General features: G+C 30.6%; 1 protein-coding gene and 1 pseudogene across 2 annotated transcripts in view; both read right to left on the minus strand.

Moving 5' to 3' along the window:
* Positions 1 to 4,851, minus strand: part of LOC101504666 (chaperone protein ClpB3, chloroplastic) — an 8,205-nt gene extending 3,354 nt beyond the window's left edge. Inside the window, exons 1-7 of one of the 2 annotated variants that reach the window (XM_073365821.1) lie at positions 4,508 to 4,851; positions 2,862 to 3,080; positions 1,958 to 2,195; positions 1,021 to 1,216; positions 830 to 884; positions 401 to 551; positions 1 to 136 (exon numbers count right to left, since the gene is read on the minus strand). In XM_073365821.1, coding sequence (XP_073221922.1) covers positions 1 to 136; positions 401 to 551; positions 830 to 884; positions 1,021 to 1,216; positions 1,958 to 2,195; positions 2,862 to 3,080; positions 4,508 to 4,738 — 1,226 coding nt within the window. In that variant the 5' untranslated portion in view covers positions 4,739 to 4,851. Of the gene's footprint in view, positions 137 to 400; positions 552 to 829; positions 885 to 1,020; positions 1,217 to 1,957; positions 2,196 to 2,861; positions 3,136 to 4,507 lie in introns of both variants that reach the window. The other variant, XM_073365822.1, reaches the window with a different exon arrangement.
* A 7,329-nt stretch (positions 4,852 to 12,180) lies between these two features.
* Positions 12,181 to 14,475, minus strand: LOC101505191 (glycosyl hydrolase 5 family protein-like; annotated as a pseudogene).
* Between the last annotated feature and the right edge of the window lie 9,684 nt (positions 14,476 to 24,159).

Below are 24,159 nucleotides of genomic sequence, written 5' to 3' on the forward strand. Positions count from 1 at the left end.
CGACGCTCTAGTGCTGGGTCTTTCTCAATATACTTTCGATATTCATCTAGTGTTGTCGCACCAATACACCGCAGCTCCCCTCTACCAAGCATTGGCTTTAAGAGGTTACCAGCATCCATAGCACCATTTGTAGCACCTAACAAAAGAAAAGTTATAATTGCAATCAAATCCAACATCTACATGTTACTTTTTGAATTCCATTAGGCATCATCACCTACATACAAAAGTCACATTTTAGGATTAAACCAAAGTGTATCATCTATATGATTAGATTACTGGATGATCTAACGAGTTTTTTGGTACATTAACTCATCTGCATCAAGTAATGGACGGCCTTTAGCAGATTTTAGAATCCCCAAGAATCTGCCATCTGAAAATGAAAAGCTTTGAAGCTTATTACCTGCTCCAACAACTGTATGAATCTCATCAATGAAAAGGATAGTTTGACCATCAGATTCTGTTACTTCTTTAAGAACAGCTTTCAGCCTATCTTCGAATTCTCCCCGGTATTTGGCTCCAGCAATAAGTGCACCCATGTCAAGGGATATAAGCTGAAAAGAGACCAGTGCATAAGATCAATGTTACAACTCCAAACTGATATACAATTTTTTTAAAGAGTAAAAAATAAGAAAATATTATTTTTTTCTTCTAAAATATGAAATTGAAACAAGACTGGCAGAGGATATAATAGGGAACATTACAGTGACATTGAAAATGGGGATAGAAACTTAAAAACCAGTTATTTCTTTTCTATGGTCCACTTATGCCCCCTTCTCCATCCATGTCAGTTCAATCAACAACAGCCTAAGCATTTTCATAAAGCACATACCCTACGGTTCATCAAAGCCTGAGGAACATCTCCTTGCACGATTCTCTGAGCAAGTCTGTTTCAATGGTAGAGGTCAATATGCATAACATTATGAAGAATATAAACAAAAACATCCAAATTATGAGGCAAGCAAGAACAATAATTTAATCTGCTTGTTTACCAATAAAATTGAGGAAGAACTAAGCACATACCCTTCAGAAATTGCAGTCTTTCCAACACCAGGCTCACCGATCAGTACAGGATTGTTCTTTGTTCTCCTGGAGAGAATTTGGATGCACCTGCGTATTTCATCATCTCTTCCTATAACTGGATCAAGTTTTCCTGCTTTAGCCATTGCTGTCAAATCTTTTCCATATTTTTCCAAGGCTTCATACTTCCCTTCCGGATCTATAAGTACATGAGAGATTTTTTGAGAAAGCTAATGAAAACAGCTTATTACATGACAGACATATTCATAAGTTGTTTCAGCTTATTTCCATAAGCTCATCAAGATGGCTTTATCAAAACACCTTATAATTTATATGAAAACAATTTTGACTTTATTTTATCTTTTGATACAGAAATGGCTTATGCATCACTAATATTATAAAGCGTTTATGCTATAAGCACTTAATTAAGTTGCTTGTCCAAATATGACCTACATGTAGACAATCATATACAACACATAACTCCTAAAAGCTCGTGGAGATGAAGTTCAAAGACTGTTAGGACTTAGATTAGTAGTTAGTTAATAATAATAGTTAGTTAATGAATTAGTTAGTTGAGATTGTTATAAGGCTACTTGTATAAATAGGGAGGTTAGGGAGTTAGAGAGGAGATCATTGAATATTGTAATTATGAATAGAGTATTCTCTATTGTGAAGGGGAAACCCTTGGAAGAGAGATTTCTCTCCTAGTTCTTAATAAAAGTGTCTTTCTTAGGAATCCAATTATTGGGTTCCTAACAACATGAATACACTCCTTCACATTTTCCCCAAAGATACCTAAGTCTTCAATAGGACTAAATTAACAACTCAACCAACCCTTTTCCCAAAACAAAAGTAGTAGCACATGAAGATAAATGAACAGCACACAACTATAATCATATATTGAAAAATATAGAATGAGACAAATGGAAAATGTCATTACCTTGGTCAATTACTGACTGGTGTCCCCTAATGGACTCTATTGCAGATTTTAGACCCTGCTGAGATATTTGAAAATCTCTAAAAAGTTGCTTCCCGAAACGTTGATCCTCGGTAAAACCAAGAACCAAGTGTTCAACTGAAACAAAGGAATCTCCATATTCTTTCTTGTAGTCCCTGGCTCTTTGAATCAATGCCTCTAAATCGCGCCCCAACATTGAACCAGCTGATTCCCCTATAACCTAACATGATTGAAAATGAGTAAAACAACATCAGCTTTTGGGAGACAGAACAAAGAGCCTCAGAACAAATATCTAATCCAATAATGAGTACAGTAGTACTGTAGTAGTTAAGCAATACAAGCCTGCAAGTGCTCATATTTCAAATCAAACCCATGTTATAAATAGCAGATTGCGGAAAATAGCGGAATGCCAAAAATCTGTTATGTGAAATAGCAGATAGCATTTCAGGAAAATAACGGAAATCACATTGCGGTTGAAATAAGTCAATTATATATGAAAAAAGGCATGTTGTGCTGCATACAAATGAAAAAGGGAATGAAGGAAAAGCAAGCATAGCTTACATATTGAAAGGTTTACATATTACAGTGAATGTGTGATTAATACTAGTTGACTCTTCAATTTTTCTATTTTAAAAATTGGTCATGTTTGGAACACTTCAGTTTCATTATTTTTTTAAACCTTGATTTTCTCTCTTTTTTTGTTGTTGCTTTAATCGCTACATTTAATTGCAGAAACTGGAATATCAACCATTATTTACTTAATGTGGAAACTAGAATAGTGTCACAGTTTTTATAGTGGATTCATCAAAATCCAGCTCTGCTATGCTACAGCGCTGTTATTTGACAACATTGATTCAAACTTGTTCAAGTTTAATGAATAGATTACCTTGGGTTGCCGTTGAATGTACTTATCAGTAGCTTCTAGAAGCCGGGTGTTATCCACACTGACTTTGGAAAAGATCCTGCGAGCAAGCCCGTTCTTCTGCTCCAACAAAGCCTTCATCAAATGCTCTGTCTCCACAATCTGATGCTTGTTCTCTTTGGCCATCTCCGGTGATGAAACTATCGCCTGCCAGGCCATCTCCGTGAACTCTTGCTGTGTAATCTGCCATTGCATCAAAACCCCAAGTCCCAACATCAACCGCTGTACCTCATAAGCTCTAATACACATAACAAACAAGATACAAATTTACAAATCTCAAGATTGCAAATAAGCTGAGAAAATTACCACATTTCGTTCTAAAATGGTAGAGTTTGGTTAGTTAGTTAACTGATGATTAATTAGTTTAACAATATTGATTGCTTATTTTTCTACGAGTACCTATGTCCCTTTGTAGTTCCACTATAGTCACTTTTCATTATTCAATCAATTTTCATTTTCTGTCATCACTTCTCTCGCAACTTCCTCTCCTCTCTGCAACGCTTTCTCTACCATCTATCAATGGGGCAAAGTACTATATAGTGAACTTAACACCACCTTTTAACTTAAGGAAATGAGCGTAATAAGGCTAAGAGATAGATTAGACCTTGAGCTTAAGACCATATTTTGACCCCAATATACTTTAAAAAATGAGTCTTTACATAATACTAACAATACTAACATAACAATACTAAAATTGGTAGTTTAAAAAAATAACCACCGTTTTTAAATGAATCAATATCGCAAAATGATCCTTAGAATTGCAAAATATACTGCATTATCAATATTATAAAATGATTTTTAAAATTGCAAAATATTAATCAAGTTCATCTCTTTGTCTAAATCCGTTATCAAATACATCCAAAACTTAAATCAAATAACTTCAAATGCATCTCATCATTACCAACTTAATATTACTATAGTTCCTTCAAACATCAACAAAGGGACGGATTTGATTAACATTTTGCAATTTCAAACACCATTTTAAAATAATTCTATTGTATTTTTTTTTTAAAGTAAAATAATTCTAATGTAGAGAATTGGATTTCCATCAATTTTAGGTACCAAAGTTAACAATATTAACAATACTAATTACTAATGTTGCAAGAAAAAAAAAGCTAATATTTAGAGTGTGTTCGATACAACTTCTTTCATAAAAAAATTAATCACTTGAAATTTTCTATCTATTTATTACACCTTTTAAAATAATGATAATATGAAAATAACATAAAAAATGTTTCAGATGAGAAGCTGTTTTTAGCCGTATCTAAAACTAAATCATTTTTTATAATTAACTTTTTTTTAAAATAAAAGTGATCTTCACAACACTAAGCAACTTTTATTTTTCTTAAAAATCTCCAAATTATTGAATATCAAAATATTTTCTTTTAAATCTGTATCAAAAGACCCTCAATCATTTTAAACCTTTAACCAATTACTTGATCACTGAGACTTGAATTTGACACAATTTAATCCTATAAACTGAATAATACCTTCTAAGTTTCAATCATGCACGATGATTCTAAGTTTGAAAAACAATTAAAAAAATAATAATAATCAAATTGAAGCAGAAGTGTTATGTTATTATGATGCGTGTTAAATGTTAATGTTACCCTTCCAGCTGAAGAAGCTTCACAACGAACAGAGAACCGCGTAGAATTTGTTTGAATTCCGCAAAATCCATTTGCATGTTTGTATCGTTGATTCAATGGAAGTGATTTGAGGGAAAAGGGTTTAGCAGAGAACGATAGAGAAACATTGTAATGGTGAGAATTTCGAGAACTGTTTCTGTAACAGGAAATTGGAACTGAATGAGGAATTGAAAACGACGTCGTAGAAGCCATCTTTGAGAATGAGAATAGAATTGGGAATTGAAGAAGAAATGAAGGAAACTCTTTTATGTTTGTGTTACTTTCTTACTGAGGAAAGAATAAGGAAGAGAGTGTGATGAAGAATTTATTTTAAATGATTCAATGAATGAAAAAAAGCAATTTAAAGGGTAATTACTAAAAAAAAAGAAGAACATAGCCGTTATTAATTATTAAAAAAAATTAAGATTTGAAATTTTTATGGATTTTATTTTAATTTTAATTAAAAAAAATAGAAAATACAATAGAGAGAAAATCCTTACTTTGAATTTTTTTTTTTGACAGAGCAATTAAACTTGTATCATAATGATATATTTTTATAAATAAAATTTAAGATAGAGATTACTATTGAATATTTAGTAAAAAATTTACATTTATTTTCTTTTAATAGTATTAATAATGTGTCAGATTTAATATCTATTTTTTATATTATTTGTGTTAATAATAAATTTTTTATATATATAAATCATTAGGATAATTTTAATTTTATTTAAATCGTTGGAGTTAATTTTTTCAATCAAGCATATAACGATTTCGACTTGATATTATTGTTGTTTACTATTATTAATGAATGAAAAATGAAAGGAGTGTGGAGTATTCTGGCAAGTTCGTGAATAATGTCGACGTTACTGAATGAGGTGTAAGCATCCTTCGCCACGTCGCCTACTGTCTCTTATGTGATTTGGATTGCATGTCTCTTTATGTTAGAGTTTATGACGGCGTAAGCACGAGATCAAATGTAGTATTTATGTAAATATATAAAAATTAGATTCTGTTTATAATAATAATAACAATAGGAAGATTAATTTTTGTAAAAGTTTAAATAAATATTTCTTTTGCGTGTTTAAGTACTATTCATTTGATGTTGTAACAATACAATCATAACTCATTTAAGAGAGATCAAGTCTCATTTTTTTTTAATACAATAAAATAAAATAAAGATGATATTTTGACAAGTGTCACTTAATGAATTAGAGTGTTTAGACAAATATAAAATTTCTATTAATAAAGAGTAAAAAGAAAAAAATAAATAAAATTTCCATCGTATCACTTGACTATTTTCTGAAGAAAATTTATCTGCAGTTTTTTCGAAAGAAAAAAAGTAAAACTTCCATTGTATTTGACGGTTTTTATAAGGCGTCCGTTGAAAATTTATTGGTTAATTAAAAAATAAGAAGATAGTTGAAAATTCTCTTTTAATTTTTCTTTATCAAAGATTCCTTATTCATTTTTGTGTTATCTTTTTTCTCTCAACAAAAAATCAGATTTTGTTGCATCAGTTTCTCCAAAAAAAAAATAGATCATGAAATTTGGTTATTAGAGTTGTGTTAGAATGTCAATTATGCAATAGAAATGATATTGATGGATGACAAGGTTTAATTCTTTCTTTTATAAATTCAAAATTTTAAATTATACACAAACTAATTTTATTATGTTATTAATTTAACAAATTTGTGTTTCATATTTTTATGTGACAAAATTCAAGCAACAATCCAAAAAACTCTTATTTCTCGATTTGAGACTAATATGCGTGAGAGAGCTATGTACAAACTTTCATTCTTTTGGTGTTGCGTCTAACTTTGGAACATATAGAACAACAACAACCGGACACCAATTCAAATTGAATTTGCAAAATGGTACAATGGTCCGAGAATTAGAAACCAATTTGGTCACAACCTCTCCGTACTCGTTCATTTCATTCTCAGAAATTGGAAATGTTGACATGAATTACTTGATTGATAAATTTATTTTAATTTGTCACTGTTATTTTATTTTAGTTATTCACAGTTTAATCATTACTTTTTTTAAATAGATGTCATGAGAGTTTTAATTGGAACGAGACAGGAGAGAGTTTATCAAAGGAATGGGGCCCAAGTGTGTTTAACAAATAAAATTCATTTATGTTAATTTATCAATTCCTTAAACTATTATTGATTTTAATAAATTTCATTACCTAATCTTGGTAAAAGGTATCGTATAGAGTTGTTGATGATACTGATTCTGCTACATTTGTCAGATTTGATCACGACGGAGTTTCGCTAACAAGCAAATCATGTCTAAACTTCATGAAATGGATCAAGTGAGTATATTTTTTTATCTTTATTGTATCTTCAACTTTCGTTAGTGATGTGTTATGGTTATGTTTATTTTGACGATTTAGATTAATGTTTTAACAACAATTTGAATTTTTGTGATGGAAATATTATTTATCTTTAGTATTTAAGCTACAACAACTACTACTAGAATGAATGATATTTTGCCACTTCATACAATGAAGTAAAATTTATATGAATTCTTAAATGTCATGTATTTCATATAAGTTAGAGTAATAAATAAAAAATTCATTATTCAATAACTTATGTCATATAAGTCACCTACTATATTGAGTAATAAAAACAAAAACTCATTATTCAGTTGCTTTCTCATTTTTAACTTTACTAATTTACTTAATATGTCCATGTCCATTATTTTAAAAATTCATATTAATATTTCCATTACTTTAAAAATTCATATTTGGTCGAATCTAATTATTTAATTTTTCAATAATCATTGTTTTCATTTGTTTAAAATTATAATAAGTTTTTTTTTAAAAAAAAATATTTGGAGAATTAAAAATAAAGCATCAACAATTAACATTAAAGATTGATGTTCCGGTAATGGTTTTGAGGAACATTGACCAAGTTAATGGACTATGTAACCGAAAACTCATTGGTGATAAGATTTATATATCAGGGATGACTTTGGTTCCATCTGATTGAATTTTCCATTTAAATTTCATAGTAGTTGTGTCTTGCAATGATTATAAACAAGAGTCTGTCAATCTCTTTTCTCACGTTAGTTTGTATTTTATGTATTTTGTAAGTCGCTACGAGTAATGTATAGGAAATGATTGAATATTCTTATTCTAGATAACAAAGGAAAATCATGTGGCGGCAACACAGTTCTCTTCAACGTAATTGTCAATGATTTGTAAACATGTAATGAAATTTATTATACGGTTATATTTTTTTTTTACTATAAATTGTTTATTTTTTTGTGTATGGAATTGAATTGATGATAAAATTCATGTCTTTAATGTTAATATCAATAAAATTTATGAGAATTGATATATATATATATATATATATATATATATATAAATTAATATGACAATATATTTATCAAAATCGTAATTTGTCTCCATGCACAAGTTACTCACTAGTTATTTTTTATATCTTAAATTATTTATGATTTTATAATATCAATATATTATTAATTATTAATTTTTATTAATATATTTTTATTTATTGTATATCAACTCATAAAATTTGTTAACTAAATGCAGTTTATTCAAATAAATAAAATTTATCATTAAAATTAATAAAATTAATTAATTTTTTTAAAAAAGGGAATAATTAATTTTGACAATTAAAATGAACGATAAAAAATATTAAAAAAATTTCAATCCGTAAACTAAAAAAACTATGATAAATACTAATATATACTCCAAAGGCACATGTTTATGACACATGTTAATAATTGAAACTTCAAAAAAAATTATCTCAATACTTGTAATTCTTTAAATGGTCAAAATATTTTTACTTTTGAAATTTTTAATGACTTTACATCATCTCAATAACATTACTTATTTTAATACTAAAAACATGTGAGTTTGGAGGAGAGAGTATTTATAAAGACATTTTCTCTAACAAATATTATATTATTGTTCTTTTTAACGATAATACTTAATACCATTGTTTATTAAATTAAGCATCCTCATGAAAATGTTCTAACTCGCTGTGAGTTACACATTAGGTTAAAGTGTATATGTGAGTTACAAGTCATAAAAGGTTATGCATTACTTGCATTAGTTTATCTTTTTTGTCATCCAACTTATTTTTTTATTAAGAATATTAATTAGTGTGGTTGATTGCACTTGTTAAGAATATGTAAAAAAAAAAAAGTTTTAGAAATTGTAGTTCATATTTTAAAATTATATTAATAATTATTTTTTTTTTCAAAACTTGTCTTTTATTTTTATTTTTTATTTTTTATTTTTTACTTCTTTCGCATTTTTAAAATTAAAAAATAAAATTAATAATGGTTCCCTCTCAACACAAACAATCTACCTTCCACTTATTTTATTGTTATAAGATAATATACACAATCCCATTTTTATGCATTTTAATGTCTAAAGATATTAGGTGTTTTTGATATGGTTCTTTAATTTAATATATTATAATTTTTTCAAAATTTATAATAATTATAAAATGTGTATTTGATGTAAGAATCATATAAAAGCACTTAAGTAATGCACCTAATTTTTTCTTTAATAAAAATGTAATAACTCATAATAATTTATATATTAATTTGTATGCTTTATTAATTTGCTTAAATTATTTATTGTTTATTTGTGCTTAAATTTCATATTCTAACATAAAAGAACTAAAAATCAATTTAGTTAACAAAATATAAGAATATTTAGAAATATATATACATATATATAAAATATTTTTTATTGATAAAATAAATTTACACTATAAATTACAAAATGTTATTTTTTCAAACCTAAAATCAACTCATTTCATTCAAAATAAAACCCTGAATAAAACGTATACTAAAAGTTTAAATAATGAATCAACAAAAACCTACAATGATATGTAATCACACCAAATTCGGTTTGACAATACAATGAACCGATTTAACTTAAAAATAGTTTAAAATTTGATTTGATAATTAGTTCGTTTAATTTAGTTCTTAAACCAAATGAGTCGAATTTAAATTAAAAATTGAACTCATTAAATAAATAAATTGAATTTGAGTTAAATATAATTCAAGTTGTTTGGTTCATCACCTAGCTCGATAAAATCAAATTAATTTTTATATGATTTTTAATAATGTCCCATAGCACCTTCCCTCACCTATTTTTCATTCTCACGTTCAAAGAAAATATGCCACCCATTTTCCTTGTTGCCGAGACATTGCACTCCCTTCAAATGTAGTCGTTGTTTAGTGGAGTGGGGATGCATTTTCGAGCAATCGTCCATAAGAAATATTTTAATTTTTTGTAAGACTCTCAATTTCCAAATGTTCGTCCAATTCTTGGGAATCTTTGCCTGTCTCATTATCAATAAGTTTCTCCATGGTATAATAGTAAGCAAACTTAACATAATATATATAATTTCTAGTAAGATTCTGAACATGTTTATCTTGGGGGTCTAGAAAATTTTAGTAGCAGTTAGAAGGGAGAATAGATTAGATCAGACAAGATTTTATTTAAATAGTTTAGATATATTTAAAAAATTTAAAGTTTGAATTTGACGTATTATCTGTCAAAAATTTTATTTTAAGTTTTAGTGTGATTTTTTTAAAAGACTGATTTGACATACTAAATAATATATTTTATATTAAGCTCTTAATTGTGTAATTTTACCGTGACCAATATTAATTGTGTAGTAATTGTCTCTACATCCAAATGTCTTAATTGAACACAAGACATAAAAAGTGTCATTCTTATTAGGTTCAATAATTTGTTTACCGATTCTTGAGTATACGTGCAATCACTAATTTACCCAATATCTTATATTGATCCATTTTAGTGTGACCACACATATTTCACACATCACTACATCGAGAGTCCTAAGACACAACTGCTATTATCCAAGAGGGATGAATTATATCTACATCACTCACATTCCTCTACATGGGTTATTATAGACACAATAATCATTGTTATGATTGCTTTGTTACAAATAATGTTTGATGACCTCAAAATATACAACTCTCCAAGTAGGAAACTTAGTGACTTCAAGTATAAGGACTACTCATTGTGGCCACATGAGAATCATTAATTACATTTGCATAACTATTATGTAATGTTCTCATATCAATCTAGTACAATTATTTTACCTATGTGAAGACTTGATATTTCATATTCATGACCAGTGAAATGTGATTATCAGTTTATTCACGTAGTAATCTTTATGGATTATTGTTGTCTCATTTAATAGTAAAACTTGACTACAATTAGTTTAAGAATCGTGTCATTATGTTCCATGAGATCTCACGATTAAGTCACACTTAATATGCCATTAAACATACTAACTATTCTAAAGATTTTATTATGCTTTAAATAAATCCACATAATAAATTAAAATGCCTCATATTATTATATAAATAATAGTAATAAACAATAAAAAAAATTTGGCCTATAGTGCTAACTTGAAGAAAATACTCTTCTTGACATAATCACTTATAAAATGATGGTTTAATCTCTATATGTTTTGTCCTTGAATGTAAAATAGGATTTTTTTTTTGTTAAACAAATAGCTTAAGTATTTTCACAAAAGATAGGAATGTTCCTCTCATTGATTTTGAAATGTTCTAGTTGATACTTCATCCACAACAACATGAGTGCTAGAGCCTACTGCTGATATATATTATGTTTTTGTTGTTGACATAGCAATAGTCTTTTGTCTTTTACTTGACCAGAAGATTAGATTTTCACAAAAGAACGTACAGTTTTAGTGGTGTTTTTCCTTTCTAGCTTGTCTCCAGCATAGACAACATCACAAAAATCTACTTACCTTCAGTGAGCTACAATGGTTGACTCATCTCATGCATATCCTACAGGTCTCTTGTTATAAGGTTCTTGTGTTATACTGTTATAACAATAGTGCTCTGCATTGTGGTAACTTCGATTTTCCATGAACTAATGAAGTACTTAATATAGATTGCCACATCGTTAGGACAAAATTATTGAATGGCCTAATTCAAGTCAAAACCAAAGTGGCTGACATATTTACATAGGCATTGTGGCCTAATTCTTGCGAAATTTTAATATGCTTCAAAGATTAAACATGTTGATGATTAGTATCTCCCTAAAAATATTATCAAATACCTAACTCTTGCGAAAATTTTGCATATGACACTGGCCATCTAAATGATTAGTTTAATTCATTTTTTGTCATTTCTTTTTTATTCAATAGTCAATGAAATGAGTTTTAATTATCGTTGATTTACTTTATAATGCTTCATCGTTACATGCATCAAAATTTGGAGTTTGGCTAACAATTATGTTTAATGTTTTACTGGCTTGTTTTGTAAGACCACATTTATCGTTAAATACATCAAATTTTGTCATTTATTGCAAACTTTCTTAAAAGGATTTGCTTTTATTGCTAATTAGAGCAAACCAAATTGATTTTCCCTTTTATTGCTAACAGATCTGAATAAAAAATACCAAAAACAAAAATATAGTTTTATTTATTTGATTAATTAAAAATTTCTTTTTCCATTTTAAACTAAAAAATAAAAATCTCCAACATTTTAAATTTTTATTATTTTTATGAACATTTGTTAAATTATCAGACAAAATTAGGTATGACCATATACGATAATAAATAAATAAAGAAATAAATCAGTATTAATTAAAAATATTACATATTTGTTGTAACTAGCTGAAACCACTGACTTTGAGGGTCATCCAAACAATTAGGATTATCATCCACACAAATGCATTTTCTTGTGACAATCTTAGGTGAAGTAGGGGATTCCCTTTGCAAGCATAAATTTTGTCCTTGTCCATCCAATGTACCCAAATGAAGATTTGTTGCTGATAAAGTTTTCCAAAAACTTTGTTTGCTCTTGCAATCATTTGAGAGTTTCACTATTGATCCATCACTAATTGCTTCCATACATGTACCATTGCCAACCAACTTGATTTGTTGCCCTTCATGATTCCACTTACTTGGTCCCTCACAATCACCCAATTCAATTTCATTTTGATTGTTCACTTTCACACATTCTCCACTTAATGGATGGTATATTATGTAGTTCTTGTTAGAATTTGAACTCGGTTCTACAATTAAAAAAATAAACATAAATTCCGTCATTATGAGTTATTTACACTTATTTTTATTTTATGATTTTTATTTTTATTTTACGATGTTTTTTTTATCTAATTGAGATTATTGTAAATATTTGTGGTGATAAAATTAGAGATTAATTTTTCTACCTCTAATTTTCATTAGTAATTAAACTTTTTCTAATAGTAAAAAGATTGTCATACCTAGAAGTTTCTTCTGAACAAGTTGAAACCTTTGTGGGAATTCTGGATACCTAAGTGATCTAAAATCAAACATCCAAATACCATAAGTCTCACTGACAATAGTATCATCCTCTCTAACATAGTAACCACCTTGTGCAGTCCACAAAATCCAATCCAAATCTACACCAACAAAATAAGCCAACATACAAGAAAAGAATCTTTGATTCTTGTCATCCCTATTAGTCATGTCCATTCCAAATTCACTCATAACCAATGGATATGAGTTAGAACCACTCATTAAAAACCCTGCCTTCTCATTCAATCCATTCATTACTTTTGCACATTTTTGGTTCACTGGTTGCTCAATCCAATCATCTGGTGACCCTTGTGACCATGCATAGGAATGTACCTCGTAAACTAATTTGTTTCCTATGCTTATGTTTAGAGGCTTTGTCTTTAAGAAGCTCAAATCAGTGTCATAGTTTAAGCCAGAAACAAATACAAGAACATTATTATTTGCTTTGTGGACAGTTGTAGCTCCTTGGCTCATGTAGGTGTGCCAATCATTTTTATTTTGACTTGGACCTCTTAGTTCATTTCTCAATCCTATTGCCACAACCTATTCAAAACTCAAACATTTGTGAGAATGTAGATTTATTTTCACACTAAAGAAATGGATCTAGGATACTTCAAAATTTTCTTTTATAATTTTCTTTTAGAGTGAACAGATTACAAAACATTTATAAATAGAATTATATTTACATCTATATTTGCAATTCGCAATATGTTAGATACAAGTCATGTCCTAATCCACTAGATTGATCTCAATTGATTTAGTAATAAAATTTTGAGAAATTAAAAAGAAAAAAGGAAGATTTAATTTATGTTTTTAAGATGCAAATGTAGTGACTAAAATTTAGGGGTATTTATATTATTTAATAGAGAAATTTCTATTTATTAAGAAAACATGAGAATGGGGATTTGTGATCGTACATGAATAGTAAAAAATTAAATTAGTACTGTATTATTCAATGTTAAAAGACTAATTTAAGAATTTATCCTAAATTAAATATAAATGAAAGTTTTAGATGATTGATAAAATGAACCTGAGATTTTCCTTTGACACGATTAGCAACATTGGAAAGTCCTTGAAGCCATTCTTCGCTGTTAAAATATTGGTCACCAAAGAATCCATTTCCATCATTATTGTCACAACACCATTTAGGGTCACTAACATGATTATCAGCCAAAACCATCATGCCTTGTTTTCCAAATTCATCAATCACAATATCAAAGGCCTCTACGACGGTTATATTCTCCAAAGAAGGGTTATAAACCCTAAGCCCTAACCTAACACCATGGAGCTTCAATGAGTCCAAAGTATCTCCAATTTTATATGTTGAGTAACGAGTGAACATGTATGTAGCCCATGTATATCTAACACAATTGAACCCTAATCCTTTCATTTGAGCTATAAGATCTTTTAAGGGTATTATGTCAAGACCCTCCCCTATCCTATCATTGCATTGAGGTGGCTTGACCAATTGACACAATGTAGCTTCACCCTTTTTCCTAATTCATCCACTATCCATCTCTTGTTGCTTGAGAGGGGAAGAGAATTTGAGTGTGATGCAAAAATGGAAATTGTCAAAAGTAAAATCATGCACAATTGTTTTCCTCCCATCATAAAATTTAAAATAAGAATGTGAAAATTAAGAAATATAAAATAGGCTTTTGGGTTTTGTTTTAATTAATTTTACTCGTACTTCATCTTTTGTGCTTATATAGGAATTTTTTGCCATGATTATTAGCTTGGTATAAACGATAAGATTGTTTCTTCTTTTTTTCATTTCTAATTTTAGCATGAATATGTTTTATAGCACCTAGCGTTAGTTTTATTTTCCATATATAAAATTGGGTTGTGACACTTCAAACAATAATTATTGTTTTTATAACAAGAAACAATAATTATTGTTGATAACGTATTTGTTTCTAAATAATTTATGTATGAACAAATCTTGTACTTTCAAGGAGCGACAATTTTATGCCAACTCCACTAATTAAGCACACATTGCTATTAAAAGAAACATAGAGTCTCTATAATTGTCCATGTAGTGCAAAATATCATATTATTGTGTATATATACTTGTTTAATTGTGAATAATGGCGAGTCAATAAGTTATTTGTCATGTTATGTAAGATATGTCATCAAATTATGTCTATTTCGGTAAAATATTTTGACGAGGGACTAAATTAAAAGGTTTAAACATGTTGATTATTAGTATGTCTATGATAATATTTATCAAATATCTATTTTTTGCAAAAATTTTACTCTAGGATATGATAGTGACTATCTATGAAATGAATTTTAATCATTGTTAATTTACTATACGTTGCTTTTGTTAGAATTCAAGTGTGAGTGGTCAGTCTCACATTGATTAGGAATGAATGAAATGTTGGATATATAAGATAGAAGTCGCACATACTTAATGTCTTACGATTTTGAGTTGAGATATGGTGTCAAAATCTCTTGTAGATCCTGGAATATTTGATCCGTTATTGCTCTTGTGCTCCCTCGAACTCTCCAACAACTGGTATCAGAGCCTTGGTTCGATTTGGTGGGGGAGCATGAGTGAGATCCTAGTGTGGATCAACTCTAGTGAGGTGAGTGACTCATATTTGATAGGGAGATTATTGGAATTCTAATGTGAATGGTTAGATATATAAGAGAGATGACTTATATACCTAATGTCATGTTTGTAAGACCCATAATTTTAAAGTACCATTTATGTATTTTTGGTGTATTTTAGATTTTGGCTCAGAGGCTTTTTAGCCAAAGTAATAATATTTTAGAGTGTTTATAATCAAAAAGATATTTTGATGCCGATTAGAATTTCTCGTCGATAAATAAATTGAATTAAGTGCGGTGAATCATGTACGGAGAATTTAATGCGTTACAGATGAAATGGTAATTTAACAAATATCTAGATATTTCGAGATATTTGTTAAGTTATATTTATTATGTATATATGTGTTTGTTTGGGGGGAAAAAGAAAGGAAAACTAGAAGGAAGGAAAAGGAAAAGAAAAGAGTATATAAAGGAAAGAAGGAAAAAGGAAGAGAGAGAAAAAAAAGGAAAGAAAAAGAAAGGAAGGAAAATTCGAATTTTCCATCTTCTTCCTCTGATCAACCGTGACCCATTTTTCCTCCTTCTCCCGTTTTCGTTTTCGTCGCTTTCTTTTCTTCAAAACTAGTAACCCAAGGTTGGGTGAGAGTTAGAACAAGGATTTCGCAACTCCACTCTTCCTCCTTGATTCGAAAACGAAGAAAAATGGTATTTGAGATCCAAACACAAACCCCTCCGTTTCTTCTAGATCCAAGCTTCATTTCGCGAAGAGTTAGAAGGGAAAGTTGCTCACTACCACGCCACGATGCTAGGGGACCAATTTGGAGGCGACATTGCGAGCGAATATTTTACCGGTAATCGGTATTAAGAACGGGGAATCTCTTAATGACTTATTTAATTAATGTTGTTTGAAAGTCGTTTAAGTTAAATGGGTATTAAAAATGGGGAATCTTTTAATACCTCGGTTTACTTAATGTGTATTTGAGGAAAATGTTTAAGTTAACTGGGCGTTGAGAATGGGGAATCTCTTAATGTCTCGGTTACTTAACTATCGTTTTTGAAAATCGTTTCGGTAAATGAGTATTAAGAATGGGGAATCTCTTAATATGACTGTTTGCTTAACGTTTTGTTTTGAAAATCATTAAGTTAAATCGGTATTAAGAACGGGGAATCTCTTAATGACTTATTTAATTAATGTTGTTTGAAGGTCGTTTAAGTTAAATGGGTATTAAAAATGGGGAATCTTTTAATATCTGCATTTGCTTAACGATTGTTGTGAATGGAGTCTGTGTATGCTCATGCATTTCATTTGGTAAATTGTGTCGACCCGTGATAGGTGACACCTTGGTAAACTGTACGGACCCGTGATAGGTTGTACGTTTGCGATTTATATTTTAGTAAATCGTGTTGACCCGTGATAGGTGACACTTCGGTAAACTGTACTGACCCGTGATAGGTGGTACGTTTACGATTTACGTTTTTGGTGAATTGTGCTGACCCGTGATAGGTGGCACCTCGGTAAACAGTACTGGTCTGTGATAGGCGGTACGTTTACGATTCCCGCTTTTTCTTTTAGTAAATCGTGTTGACCCGTGATAGGTGACACCATGGTAACTGTACTGACCCGTGATAGGTGGTACATTTACGATTTACATTTTTGGTGGATTGTGCTGACCCGTGATAGGTGGCACCTCGGTAAACAGTACTGGTCTGTGATAGGCGGTACGTTTACGATTCCCGCTTTTTCTTTTAGTAAATCGTGTTGACCCGTGATAGGTGACACCATGGTAACTGTACTGACCCGTGATAGGTGGTACATTTACGATTCCCGCTTTTTCTTTTAGTAAATCGTGTTGACCCGTGATAGGTGACACCATGGTAACTGTACTGACCCGTGATAGGTGGTACATTTACGATTCCCGCTTTTTCTTTTAGTAAATCGTGTTGACCCGTGATAGGTGACACCTCGGTAAACTGTACTGACCCGTGATAGGTGGTACGTTTATGATTTACGCATTTTAGTAAATCGTGCTGACCCGTGATAGGTGGCACCTCGGTAATTGGTACTTTGGCCTGCGATAGGCGGTACGATTATGATTTACGGCCCTTCGAGGAGGGTTTTGGTTTGGAATTCCGAGTCCATGCATTTTGGCATATACGCATTGCATTAGGGTGCTTGGCACGCGAGTCGTGGTTGATTTGAGTTTTATGATTAAGTGATTTGAATTTGAGTCGTTGTGGTAATTGCGTTGAAAATGCTAAGTGTTATGTGTTGATTGTTGTGTGTAAGTATGATGGTTATCGAGATCCCAATTGCCGTGGTAATCGTGTAGGAATTGCTAAGTGTTAGGTTGTGAACTTGATTAGGAATGACTTGAGTTAATGCATGAAATTTTGGAAAAACGATCAGGGAAATCGATTTCCCAATCGATTGGATGAGTTGCAGGAAGTTCACCATTTTGACCTAATCGATTTGCCAATCGATTGTATAAATATGTCTTTCAAAATCTTTTAAGAAATCGATTTGGAAATCGATTGGCAGAGAGGCAGGAACTCAGCAAAACTGCCAAAATCGATTTGGAAATCGATTTGGCAACCCAGGGACTCATCAGAACTGACAAAATCGACTTAGAAATCGATTTGGTCATGCAGAAACTCAGCAGAACTGACCAAATCGATTTGGCAATCGATTGGCTCAGCAAAAGTCCTTATTTTGAGTTAGATAATCGATTGCTCAATTGATTTATCAATGCTTTGGTCAGTTATGTATTACTTGATGGTTGGAGAACTTCATTTTGAGTTCATTGTTAATTGGCAAGCATTATATGAACTTTTAGCATATGGAAAATCCTGTTAAGGTGCATGCTTAGTTGAAAAGTTGTTTTGAGCATTTAAAAACTTAATTGCTATGTGTTAACTGTTATTTTTTTTTGGTTGGTGACCCCTTACAATTATTGTGGAAATCTGGGCTTTGCCCTCAGATGAGAGTCAGGACGGTCCTACCGGTTCGTACCCTACGGACGGGAATGGAGATGGGAACGCTTGACTGCAGTTATGTTAGGAGGATCTCACGGGGCGCGTGGAGATCACTCAGGGTGTATAGCTTTTTGGTAGGATGATCAGATTAGGATGATGTATAGGGACTAGGTGTCCTTCTTTTTGGATTGGAGTATTTTTAGTTTGGAAAACTGTACTTATACTAATCTTGTCAGTTTGACATCTTATTTGAATGGGTTCCATGTACCATTTGTTGTTGTGTAAATGGTTTGGATTTATAATTGGAGAAAATTTTCCGCTGCTTGTAAATTATAATGACTCAATTATTTATCCAAAGGCATTTCCTGATTTAATTCTTTGTTTGTTTTTAATTACTTTAAAAAAAAAAATATACCCTCGCTTTGAAAAACGGGGTGTTACAATGTTGGATTTATAAGAGAAGTGACATCAGTGTCTTAAGGTTTTGGGTTGAGATGCAATATCAAAATCAAAGCTTTATGGTTGAATGTATCAAAATTTGGAATTTGACTAACTTATGTTTAATGTTTTACTAGGATCTTTTGCAATACCACATTTATATTGTCCATAGGCAAAATGTTTGTAAGTTAGTAGTTATGTTAGGTTTTTCGTATTTGAACTTGAAACTTTTTTCTAATAATTCCTTCACCGTGACGTTAACTCACCAACCGAACTACTTACACGAGACTATTGTTCGTGTTATTTATGGTTAAAAAACATTATTTTTAATTTACATATTTTTGCATGGTATGTTTTCAAAATTTAATGTGACAAATTGGGACATGGCCTATGGACTCGAAAAGGGGGTTGAATCGAGTCCTCATTTTTCAAATTTCAATCGATCACACAATGGAAAAAAATAATCCTGATAGATCTACGTACACATTAATATAGAAAATTCAGTTTTAAAACAATTTACGATATTGCAATTGAACAATTCCAATTAAGATATGACAATTTCACGCAAGAAAAATGATTTGATTGAATATTTTGAAAACACTTTTTATAAAATCAAATTTTGAAGGATGCTAGAACCATTTAATAAATTTCGATTATGAACCACAAAACAATTGTTGAGATTATTTCAAAACATATTTTTGCTCAACAATTCCAAACGTGAAATTGATTCAAAAAAGATTTTTCAATGTTCAAAATCTTTCTTTCGTACAAAACACAAAACATGATTTTTATGCATCTGAACTCCAATATCTCAAAATCGATAAAGTGGAGAGAGAAAAACACCAAAAAAAAGGACTTGAATTATATTTTTAATGTTTTTAAACACTTTTGATAAAAACGGATGATAATATATAAATGTGATAAAGCAAAAGTAAATATAGAGAGGAAACACAAGCCAATTTATCTTAGCTCACCACCAACACGGTACTTACATTCAGTCCCTTCACTCTGAAGGATTTAACCCACTAATACCAAAAAGTATCACACGTCCACTAAACACCTACTAGTCAATCTGATTGTGTTCAAGTCTTCTAAATATTCTAGCTTAGTACATTCAAGTTGTTGATGACAGTAGCCACTGTTGAGGCAAAAATCTTTTTGATGTATGTTTTAACGACAACAAACCTTATGGAATAAATGATTAAGTTTTATAAATGATGGTCTACTAATGATTGCACTTGAGTTTTGTTTAAGGAACATGAATTGCATAAGTGAAAAAGTAAGAACCCATTCACTTCATCAAAATGCATAAGTATCCAATCAATAATGAAATAATCTCAAAAGGAATGTATCATATATCAATCATTCAAAAGAATAATTATTACATCTTCAAGATATCATCTTCATGAAGAAGATGGTCAAATACATGCATACAACAATCAATGATCATATACTATGCTACAAATCAGAAGCAAGATCATTTGAAAGAAGCAAGATCAAGTCTGAGAAACGAAGAACATTCTTGACAACATTCTAGAAAACGAAGATCATTCTTGACCGCATTCTAAAAATCCAATAACATTCTTGTTTACAAAGAACAAAGTCTTCTTTAAATCAAGATTCATTTGGGCTACAAAAATACATCAATCTACATTTCAAATCACTAGTATTCATTACATAGGAACATAATTATATACTCAAGATCATTTTGGACAGATTCGTTTCATAAGATCAAAGCAATGCATCAAGAATAAAAAGAAAGACTAATCCCCAGATTTGATTGCTAAAGTAAGCAAGTACAAATTGGACATAAATGATAAAGTCATTGCATCACTGACACACGTACATAACAAAAAATCTAGGCACACAACAGTTGTCATAATTGTCAAAATGCAGCAATAACTCAAAACATAAACGAAGAACGTTCTCCGTTTTCACAGCTTTAATCCAAGAACGTTCTGGTTTACAAAGAGCAAAATCTGCTATAATTTAAAATCGATCTGGACTACAAAAGTATATCTATTTAGACTACAAAACATCAGTATTCATCACAGAGAAATTTAATAATATACGCAAGATTGTTTTAGATAGATTTGATCAAAGAGGATCAACAAAGGCAAAGCAAAACATCACGATCAATCTCCAAATTGATGAGCTATGAGAAAGGACAACCATGACAGAAAAGACACTGCTGCTCCACCTTTTTGCAGAAAGTACATCATGTTTCTGAGACAAAGGACTGACACACAGCAGTTGTCAAAATCCAACACTCATACAAAACACAAACGAAGAATGTTCTTGTTTTACAAAAGAATATTATGATTTTAATTATCTTTAAAAGACAAAATTAAAACTGGTAATTTTCCACAATATAAACCACATATTAAAGAGTAACAAGATTGCTCAAATCATTGGTGAAGTCAAGAACTTGAGTTCAACGCCCAAAGGTGGAAAACAACCTCAAGATTGATCTCCAAAATTGATGAGTTATGAGCAATGACACAAGTACAATGTACTTACAATATTTTGCAGAAAGTTCTGGATAAACCTGACTCAGAATAGTGCCAACTGACATGTGACAACCCATTCACGTTTTCCATGAGACCCAAAAGCAAGAACGTTCTCTGTTTGTCAAGAACGTTCTGGAAAACAAATAAACACATGTTTAATTGCTTTAAAATATATCTAACACTTGGGAAGTGTTGAAGTAACAATGTCGATTTACAAGGAAGGGGGATTTGAATTGTAAATGTACCTTTTAAAAACTCTTGTTAAAAACTTAAGAAAATAACTCAAGATTGATCTTGGTTAGTAAAACAGAGAAACGGAGAACATTCTTGCTTTTATTATAAAATAGAGAACGTTCCTTGATTAGATTAAAATAGAAAATCAGTTTGTGTTTTATCTTAGTTAATCAGTTAAGTTTAACAAATAAAGAGACAGGATAGAGAATACCACACAAAGAAATATCCTGGTTCACCCAACTTGGGTTACGTCCAGTCCTCACACTGTGAGATTTTCCACTAAGTGTTTAAAAAAAAGAACCTTCTTGATTTTACAGCACCTAGTCTAGATCAACCTTGATCTGTTTTAATCTCTATTACTTTCCACCCAGAAAGCAACAACATCACATATCTAACTTTGATAGGATTCCATGCAATCTAAACAAACTATAAAGAAATTCTTATAGTTTGAGTTTTTACAATAAGATTGATTTTGACAGAATCTAAGATATCTCAACTCTTGTTTGAGACTTGATTCTTTTCAAAGAAATCAGTAATGATCAAGCAATCTGATATGAGATTTTTAGAACTGCTTCTTCTTTGCGAATTTTTAGAATTTCAAGTGTGTATGTGATTGATGTTTGAGATTTTACAGCACTTGAATTTCTTGCTTTGCTCTTGGATATTGGCATTCTATTTATAGGCTTTAGAAGCATTTAATGAGGTCAAAAAGAGTTGTTGGTAGTGCTCTGTATTTTTTACTGAAACCAATATTTCAGAATAAAAATAATCCAACCATTGATTTAAAAACTGCTTTTTGACTTTTCTATTGAAGCTTTAAATCAATTTTGTCTTCTAGTTAAAAAGCCTTTGAAGTTTCTTCCTTGATCTTGGATGGTACAGTTTCGATCTTGAGTCTTGAATGTAGCCCATTGAGTTTGAAGAAGAATTATAAACCATTGCAGAAGAGAAGACATTGCTGCTGGAGTTATGCAGAAAACAGAGATTGATTATCAATCTGGATCTGTCAATTTGATCTTTCTGGAGTTTTGATGATCAATCTGGAGTTCTTGTTTTGATCATTCTGGATGTCCTTTGTAATGTCTTATCATATATCAATGTTGATCAAACTTTCTTGATAGTTTGATTTTAGAGTTACAAATTGTTCTTATTTTTGTTCTTATTTTAGAGTTCTTACAAATTGTCCTTGTTTATTTTCATCAAAACTTTAAATATGGAGTTTGTCTCAACAAGTGTGTCCAACGGATATATTCATTTTAAATTGAATATTTAAAGCCTTTTAACATTTATAAATTGAAGATCAATTGGAAGATAAAGGCAAGAGTTCAATTTACAAATCTACCAACACTTGTTCAAGTAACAAGTCAAAAATCTCTTCAAATAAATTTCAGCTCTCTTCACTATATCTTTGGATAATTATTTACTAAGTTTGTCTTTCATTTATGTTGAGACAAAATCTCTCAAATGATTTTAATGATAACAAAATTACTTAAGAGATTATGATTGTGGTTAATGACTAACATGTGCTCTTGAGTGTATTCATATAAGAAAATAGGTTATTAATCATTAAGGCAAAAAGAAGGAAAATATGATTCAAATATGAGGATGGAAAACCATGTGAGGATGGAAATTGCTGAAGATGAAAACCGTGAGGATGGCCTGCAAATTAAAAAATCTTCAGATTTGCCCAATTTGTGCCCTCACCAGAACAAATGCTTTTATTCATTAAAGAAATGCACAACAAAGTCAAAGAATGAATAAGTAAAAGTATTTGAAATCAAAAGTCAGAAGGTCAAAGGAAAAGGATGAATATAGCCAGATCTAGAATCCAGAGGATGGCAGACTAGGCTGAAAATGATTCAGCAAAGTTGAAAGCAACCCATCAAGCATGTGCAAAGGCTAAAATCAGATCATTTATTGGGCTTGCACGAATTAATACATGAAGAAGTCAAGTTACAGAAAGGCCACAAGAAACAAGCCAAAAATAGACAATCACATGTTGCTGCCAGATCTGATCCTCGGATGGAGTGTGACAGTCCTATGTAATAGGGTGGCTTTCTCTCTCTTGTCAACATCACCTCAAAAGCTGAAATCAACCTAGTCCTTAAAGTTTTCGAAAAGGTTGCAGCTCACATGGTCAAAGAAACAGCTTTGCACTTCTGATAAAAGAGAATAGACAAGGACTTGTCAAGATCAAGTTACAAGAAAGTTATGCATGCGCGAGGATGGATGCTGCCTGGGCTAGAAAAGTTGAATGGCAGTTCTGTAATTATGATGAAAAACCTTGGATCTTTAGAAATGAGTTCCAACGGTCATCAAAGAGCTTGGACCCCTATAAAATGCAACAAGTTCTCCATCATAAGACACACAACACAATTGCACAAAAAGATCAAGCATCTTAAAGCTATCAAGAGCAATACCCATCCTCACTTCATACTTTTTTTGATCCTACACTATATCTTTGTAAATCCTTTGAGAAAGTATTAAGTATCAATCACTCTCATACCACTTTGTAATTTCCTTGTGAGTTACACTTGGAAATATTTGAATATTGATTGTAAGCTTGGTGAAGCTAAAGAATACA

The sequence above is a fragment of the Cicer arietinum genome, chromosome 3 (assembly GCF_000331145.2).
Source record: "Cicer arietinum cultivar CDC Frontier isolate Library 1 chromosome 3, Cicar.CDCFrontier_v2.0, whole genome shotgun sequence".
NCBI classification, from domain to species: Eukaryota; Viridiplantae; Streptophyta; class Magnoliopsida; order Fabales; family Fabaceae; genus Cicer; species Cicer arietinum.